The sequence below is a fragment of the Nicotiana tabacum genome, chromosome 19, assembly GCF_000715075.1.
Source record: "Nicotiana tabacum cultivar K326 chromosome 19, ASM71507v2, whole genome shotgun sequence".
Lineage (NCBI taxonomy): Eukaryota > Viridiplantae > Streptophyta > Magnoliopsida > Solanales > Solanaceae > Nicotiana > Nicotiana tabacum.
Genome location: NC_134098.1, coordinates 70,798,294 through 70,806,826, shown reverse-complemented (window position 1 = coordinate 70,806,826; position 8,533 = coordinate 70,798,294). Strand labels below are relative to the sequence as shown.

The following is an 8,533-nucleotide window of genomic DNA, read 5'->3' as shown; positions in this document are numbered from 1 at the left end:
ATGCAAAATTGTCCAAAAAACTAATTCAGAAAATCATTGCTATATTCTTTGGTGAGTACAGAACAATGAAGTAGAAGGGAAAAAAATGATATATAGCTAATTAATCAAGGGAAGGAAATATTTTTACAACTTCCTATTTCTTTGTTTGGTTTGATAAGAGAAAAGAGAAAATTAAGGAGACAAAAAATAATATTCTTGGTACACTTATATATCTTTTTCTTTATAGAGGAAATAAAACAAATAGAGATGTAGTTGTCCCAACCCTTCTAGTAGCATTTTCCCTTTCACTCTAATTACCAAACAAACAGATACACTTTTCCCATTACCTGTTCAATTTTTCTACATTTTCCTAAATGCAAAACAAATTAAAATAAAAATAACACGAAAAAGGAGAAAAGAGTGAGGCTGAAAATAGTACTAGCAGCTAAAATCTCCTCTTATCTGAGCTCGCAAACAGCAGGGCAGCTGTTTATTCCACTCCCATGGCCAATTCTGCACCTTCTTTATTATAGAGAACAAATTCTTTGAAAATCTTGGCCCATTAATTCAGCACCAGAAAAGAAGAGACATGGCGTTAGTCCCACATTCCCAAGTCTTCTCTTCTTTCCCAGCCATCAAGTCTGGCCCATATCCCAAAATCATGAAATCTAGAACTCTCAAAATCTCAGCTTCCAATAACTCAGAAGATAAGCCTCAGGACCAGAAGGTTGAAACTGATCCTGTGAAGCTTGCATTTTTAAAAGCTAAGGCTTACAAGAAAGAAACTAAATTAGATGATAAAGTGGTGCCTTCAGCTGATAAACTTGCATTGGACAGTAACACTGTACAAGAAAGTGAGACAAATATCTTCTTACTTATTTATATGCTTTCTCTATTTCCCTATCTTTTTCCAAAATTCTTCACTTTACTCTTTTCAATAATTAAACTTTCGCCATGATTTTTGGACAATTTTTTCTTTGAATGTTTACTGAGAAAAGTTTCCGCCCTCTACTTATATTCAAATGATTAATATATTCACGTAAATATTTTTTGTAGAAATTAGTAAGCTAGAACTAAAAAACCTTCAATATGGAGTTGTGAAGGATTTTTTTTTTTTAAGTTTAATGCAATATGGATGTGCTTAGCATTTTATATTGTGTAATTTTCTTTTAACTGTAGATGGATTGTATGGATATTGTAAACCATGGTTAAAGGATGTAGCTTAAGAGTTATACTTCTAGTAGTTTGATCAAGATTATTTGGGGTTGTTTGGTTAGGGAGATTAAAAAAAAATATTCCCTACATGAAATGGCATAATGTTTGGTAGGAGGGATTATAAAAAATAAATTCATTCGTGACTGATGCAGTGTTTGGTTGGTTGTATAATAAAAATAATAGCCGCATAACTAAAGCATTGTTTAGTTACTGGTATTAGATAGTACTTGTAGTGCGAAAATCTATGTATTATTTTATGTGATATAGAACATGAAATAAGAATACATGTATTAGTAATATGGAGATTAAAATATCTACTGTCTAAAATTAAATACAAAAAATTCATCAAATTAGGTAATCTCTGCATAACATTCTCTGAATTGTTATTCTTTACCGTATAATGTTCCCTTCATTGTTATTCATCCCATAAAGAATTAATGCATTATAATCTCAGCAACATGTGAACCAATGACCCTTTAGAATTTGATTGTTATGCAAAAGATAAGGGCTTTATTATCCTCCATTTGGTGCATCAACGTTATCCTTTGTAATCTGAGTTGTATTCAATTGAAGGCTGTGAGTTTTTTCTGTAGGATCAAATAAAGGGAATGGAGAAAGTGACAGAAATGCCTTACCCAAAAAGAGTGTTAGTAAGAAGGAAAAGTTGACGATCTCAAGTAGTGATTTCGTGGGGCTTGGTTTTTCTGATAAAAAGCAGAGCAGGGGACTGCCTGCTGGATTGGTTCCAATAGTAGACTCATTCCCTGAAGGAAACTTGCCTGATGTAGAGATACTTGTTGGGGACACAAGCAAGTTTGTAGATACTGAGACATCAAAGTCAAACCGCATCCAAGAAGATGACACAAATACCTATAAGCCGAAGGTTTCCACATGGGGAGTTTTCCCCAGACCAAATGACATCTCAAAAACTGTAGGTTGCCCATTATGACTTGTGCTTTAGCTTTTTGTTATGCATTGTCTTCTTATTCAGTATGCTTCGTGTTATCATTATCTACTATGATTTCATGGAAATAGCAGCTTTTACTGCTATTGTAGGATATGTTTATTTGAGTGTGTTCTGGTGCAATTAATGTTTATGCTTTCTTTGATATGCCCTGAGTTCAATGTTTTATGAAATAGCAGTAGTTTAATTTCAGTGCTAACTCCCGATTCCAGAACCTCACCAATTTGACCATGATTCTTCCTAAAGCAGAAAGTTAATCAAAAGTGAAACAGTAAATGCAAGTTTGGAGAATTAAGCTCCATCAGGAAAGATACAATCGTTGTAAAGTACAAAGGAAAGATATTCATAGAAAGCTAAGCAAAACTGGATAAATGACATCATATTACAATCGTCTCTCCAAAAAATGAACAGGCTCATTGTTTGGAGAAGTAAGCTCCATCAGTTTCTTGCATTACGTTGTAAAACAATCTGTTTGTCCATGGTATTTCAAAAATATGCGTAGCATTTAAGGTCGGGGATTTTATTGTGGAAATTATCTGGGGCTATTATGTGTGTGCAATAGATGAGTACAATTGACCATTACAAGCATTTTTAATGATGGCTGAATCCCTGTTGATAACTCCGGTGCAGCAGTAGAAAGTAATGAAGGTAAGCTTCAAGTCAGGAATAATTTTAGAAGAGAAGGGGTAAAAGTAGAAAACAGGCATGCAAAATGATAGTTTACTCATCTGGTTAATATTGGAAATAAGTGGGTTTAGAGCTAATAAAAATTGCTGATGACGAGTGCATGGATATTTTCAGGAAATTGCAACTCAGCTTAATCCATGCATGAAACCTTATTCTTTTTGCAGTTAAGAATGACAAGCTGTAGTATCTGCAAATGTTTTGTTGCTAGGAGATTTAGAAAGCAAAGGCTGCTACATAGTGTTAATCTCCGTGGTATAGAATATTCTGATTGACAACTTCCAATTTTCGGTGTACTGACAATGTTTTACAGGAGAGTTTTAACTTTTGTAAGGATACACTTGAATAAGAACTTTCTCTCTTTTCTTTTTTGGTAGTAAGGGTGGATTGGGAGAGCGATTCTCTTTGTGGTAAGGTGGAGCAGGATAAAAAACTTACTCATTACTGATTACTTCTAAAATAAAGCACTGTTTAATGGTTTCTTGGGTAGTGATACCTTATTAGTTTGGTATGTTTTTGATAATTAGCATAAAATCGAACCATCTGACCAGCAAGCTGCAAAAGGTTAAACACTTGCCATTATTCATTCTCGGCATTAGCGTATAAATATGTGTGTAGAGGTTGCATTTCATCTCTTTCTCAGCCTTCTTAGCCCTGGCCCTCCTTGCATACTGCCAGCTTTATGAAATTATTTCTCGTTATCATTATGTTGGACTATGCCTCTCTCTATCAAATTTTAGTTTCTTTGAATACCCCGCTCTCTTAAACTAATGAATGTAGTTATTTATGCAAAACACTATGAATAACCTTATTGCTTATTTGGAGCTTAGTTTGGCGGTGGAAGAACTATACGTCCAGGAGAGGCACTTGAATCAGGAGAAGAGAAAGCAGCTAAAGAAGCACGTACGAGGGAGCTACTTGCTGCCTACAAGAAGAGAGTAGGCCTAAGTATTGATCAAAACGTAAAACTTGAATGTGAGAAGGTATAGTTTAACTGCTACTGTTATTTTTCTTTATATCATGTTCCTTAATGCATCAGATTTCTTTCATTAAGGAAAATACATTTAATCTGCTTCTTATTGTTCTTGAGAGCTGATGCAGAAGTCTCATCATTTATACATAACTTATGACTTTTCAGCATATAAAAGCTGTTGTACACCATCCCCAGTTCTATGAATTGCCATGTTATTGGCGACTTGATTCGATAAACACCATACTTGTTAATTCAAGTAGTTCTACGAATTGCCATGTTGTTGGCGACTTGATTCGATAAACACCAGACTTGTTAATTCAAGTAGTGGAATTGAATGTTTTTTCCAATCATTTCTACTTTGAATACATAAACCAGAGTCTGATTTTGAAATGAAGAGGGGTATCTTGTCACATTGTCAGTCACTTAAATGAATGAGGAAGATTGATAGTTTTTGGAGGGTTGGTACTGATATGCTCCGTATTCTCACAAATCCATTTAGATGGACTGAAATTAAAGGTTTTAAGACTTGGAAATTATATCATCGCCGTGCATTTTCGAAAAATTTATATCATCGCCATGGCCCTTGGTGAGTGGGATAAATTCACATTACCATCAGATGGAGTTAGAGAACCTCCGGGATACTGGCCTTCAGAGCTCATTATAACTTAAGCACACCTACCAAGCAGTGTAATTTTCCTCGATTTGATGATGCTTTGGATCTCCACATTCCAGTGGTTAATTAGATATATTTGCAAATCCAGGCTATTGTAGATTATATTTAATTGGGCCATGAACGAGAAATAGTGAAGCTAAATGCTAGATGTGGACAATTGTTACATTAGTCCCGAAGTAGTAAAAATTAACTTCTGAAGTTTCTACAACTGACATCTGTGTTTTTGCATTGGCGGGTAATCTTGAATGAACTTTTAGCATTAAGGGTGCCAACATTTCATGTTCATGGAGAGCCATTTTGACATGCGCGAATGGTGCATATAAGATTTATTTTACAAAAAGCATGACATTACCGGCAAAACTATGGTTAGAAAGACTCACTGGGTTTGGCAATGGGACGTGCGAAGGAAATGGAATGATATTGGTCTGATTTAGTTATTCTCTAGAACCAAATAGTCCAAAAAGTCCTCTATGGACGACATGCCTTTCCATTTGTGTTTCTTAATGCATTTAAGAGGCTAGATGTGGTTTCATTTCCTGAATTGACAAGTGGTAAATTAGACCAACGACTTACCAACATGATTGAAATTGATTGAAGCACGCTTTTTTAAAATGGATTTACTGACAAATACTCCATCCCTTATAAGCAAGATAAACTGAAAATTAAACTACTTCAGAAACTTATGTTTATGGTTGATTTAGATAAGTTAATAAACTATGTTGAAGGAGTCCTTTGAAAGGGAAGAGTGTTTCTAGTATTATGCCATTCTTATGCGGGTTTATATTCTTGATTGATTGAGAATCATGAGGTATGACTTACTTCTTAATTTTAGTATTGTCATGCTTAGGCACTGAAGGATGGCGACTCTTTCATGGACCTTGGCAAGCTCAGGGAAGCACTACCATTTTATGAGAAAGTTATGAATGAGTTGCCATTTCAGGTGATTTCTTGTACTAGTTAGATATTCTTCAACCTTATAAGCTTGCATAATTTATGCATGTATCATTTTTTTTTTCCTTTCCTTTTCACATCTGCATTTTATCCAACTTCATTGTCTGTTATATGAGTAAAGGCACAACTCCCTAAGCACTCTCCTGCAAATGACCCACATCCGTCCACCAAAAAAGAAGGAAAAGTGCCAATTTCACACTCAAATATCTTTTGGGGATAAGGATTGCATATATGAACATTATTATGATAAAAGAGGCCTTAAACAAGTTGATTTGCATGCACATAAGTAACGAGGACTAAAGTAATAACTCATACTTTTTTGTCTCTCTTTCGAATGATGTGAAAACTTAAGATTTGCTTTCTCTTTTGAATGTGAAAACTTAAGATTTGCTTTCTTACAGAATGAATGCCCTGTTTCATGAGACACTAGATACATTTGTCTTACTTTTATACTTAACATAGTGTTATCCTGTTTTTAACAGAAGCGTAATACTTTGTGTTGTCCTGTTTTTAACAGAAGTGTAATACTTTGTGTTATCCTGTTCTTAACAGAAGCATAAAGTAATATAATGCAAACCTGAAGGCAATTGGAACTTCTCTTCTCCAGTACATTTGACATTGAAATATATGACATAATGTTTGTGCAGACTGAACTTCATGGATTAGCTGCACTGCAGTGGTCTATTTGTCAAGACTCGCTTCGTAGGTTTGTCATCTGTAGTTCTCTAATTTTCCAAGGGTTTAAACAAGTTCTTATGAAATGCCTGTCTTTATCTGTTACAAGAGTAGTTAAAGAATTTATGCTAAAGAATTCCAGCTCACCCAAGAGAAAAGAAAAAGGAAAAGAGAAAATGATGCTTTGCATTGTTCTCATATGCTTTCTACAAGGGGAATAACATACTGAATACTGATATGTCCATCACGTTTTGCAGCCATGCCCATATTCCTTACTCACTAAGCCATGACCTACTCTTTCTGACAATTCTAAAATATAACATGGCTAATACTCGGAATGTTAAGAGAAAGTATGAATGATTATATGTCTCTCTAACAAGATCAAGTGCTTAACGCTTAAGTTAATTAAATGTTATGGACAGAAAAATCTCTTGTCACCGTGAAGTGTCTGGATAAAACTAAAGTTATATGAGCATGCACTGGAAGGTTTTCTTACATTATAGAATCTTCATAATATAAAAGATAGGTGTTAATCCAGTTATGTCAGAGTCCGGGGAAATTGGAGCTCTAGAACTTCACTGTGGATTGACAATTGTTGCAGCAAACTCTTGTCATTTCATGATCTCTATGATGTTTTGAATGTTAAAACATTTAACTGTGAACTTGCATTTGCATTTTTGGCCTTGTGCCTGCTTCTAAGACTGACCATTCAAATCCACATCATAATTGACAGGTCCAATGAAGCTCGTATAATGTATGAGAAGCTTCAGTCTCATCCTAATGGTCAAGTGAGCAAGAAAGCAAGGCAATTCATGTTCAGTTTTCAGGTAATAGTTAGCTATTCAGGGAGTACAAGTTGTGCATCAAACTAGAGGGTAAAGAACCATCGAAAGTTGAAGTTTAAAGCACACTTGATTTCAGCCAGGAATTTATACAAAATGATTAAAAAACAATGCTATTATGTCATAGTTGGCATCTGAACCTGTGGCCTAAAGTAACTTTTGAACCGCCTTTACTACTAAACTAGAATTTCCCTTTTGTCGAGAGAATTCGACATCAAAAAGATATTGTTAATTGCTCTACTTGCGTAGTAGAATTTTCCTACGAAGGGGATACAATTGAACCCCCTTCCCGTCACCGAGATAACATTGAAGCTCTCAGTATATCAGAATTGGACCATTGGCTTTTGGTTGGATCTTTTATAAGCTGGAAATTCATATATTTGAAATCCTTGATAAGGAAAATGTTTGGTATGAGTACTCAAATTGTTTGTCTTAATTGATGGCAGGCCATGGAAATGATGAAGGTAACTGGCTCAACATTCTCTTCAATGAATCTTGGCTATCAGAATTATTTCAACGCCTTTATTAGGGATAAAGTAAACTATTCTTTAAAAGAGGATGAATCTGAAGAAGGTGCAATCCGACAGGCAATCCCTTACATTATATTTCTTCTTTTCCCTATTTTTATTGTGTTACTAATTGCTCTACGAAAAGGTGTATAAACTTTGTATTTCACATGCTTAAATAGCTAGGTAGTCTTGGAACTTCATCATTCGTTTGATCTTAACCTTCACATCAAAGGGTGAAACCTAATTTATATGCTATTTTGGAACTTCTATTTTGTAAAATATTTATATAAGTGAAATACATTCGATGAAAGACCAATTACTATTATATTTGCCACTTTACTTAAAAATGATTACCACTGTGATAAGTATTGATGATACTATGATAGTGAACCAAAGTTCCACCATGAGTTTAGAAATTCCTTTCATGTAACCTAGTTTTTATGTAGAAAAACTTGACCCGCCCAACCTGCCCAAGGTGGGGCGATCATTGACCCACCCGTTTATTGAAATCAACCAATCTTGACTCACAACATCGCAACTCATCTAAAATTGGGATGTTTTTTAGCCCAAAAGCGATCCATGAGTAACTTTAACAAAATATCTTACAAACAATTTTTTTTTGTTTGATATGTTATATACGATCATAACAAAAGAAAAAAAATCTTATTTGTTAATTAAACAATTCATAAGAAAATAACACACATTAATTAAAGCATGATAAATGTTAGGCTTGTTGGGCTATGTCCCAAGTTTTAGTCATTCATCTCAGATCAATTAACTTTTGAAGAGTTTATTCACCCGCCCATTTATTGACTTAGCCCGCCTAAAATCAGTCCAATCCGCCCATTTTACACTCCTAAATTTAACTGATACTTGTAGTTGTTTTAAAGTCATCACTTGCACACAATTATTGATACTTAACGCGAGATAACTGATTATCCGCAATTGATGATTACATCAAACAATATATTTTAGCTTTAGCAATTAAAAATAAAAATAAAAATACATATTACTTAATTATAATTAAGAGAGAAGTGTGCGTTCCATTGAACTTGTATTTTACGTTCA

General features: G+C 34.4%; 1 protein-coding gene across 1 annotated transcript; it reads left to right on the top strand.

Annotated features, from left to right (window-relative positions):
- The first annotated feature begins 394 nt into the window (after positions 1–394).
- Positions 395–7,781, top strand: LOC107775464 (uncharacterized). Its single transcript, XM_075237941.1, has 7 exons — positions 395–833; positions 1,788–2,125; positions 3,673–3,825; positions 5,336–5,428; positions 6,087–6,145; positions 6,848–6,941; positions 7,403–7,781. Exons 1-7 carry the CDS (start codon positions 569–571, stop codon positions 7,616–7,618), a joined length of 1,218 nt encoding a protein of 405 aa, XP_075094042.1. The 5' UTR covers positions 395–568; the 3' UTR covers positions 7,619–7,781.
- The last annotated feature ends 752 nt before the right edge of the window (positions 7,782–8,533 follow it).

Coding starts and splice junctions, on each gene's coding strand:
- LOC107775464 (XM_075237941.1), top strand. CDS start 569: ATGGCGTTAGTCCCACATTCCCAAGTCTTCTCTTCTTTCCCAGCCATC. Junction 6,146..6,847: donor TGTCAAGACTCGCTTCGTAG/GTTTGTCATCTG, acceptor CATAATTGACAG/GTCCAATGAAGCTCGTATAA. Junction 6,942..7,402: donor AATTCATGTTCAGTTTTCAG/GTAATAGTTAGC, acceptor AATTGATGGCAG/GCCATGGAAATGATGAAGGT.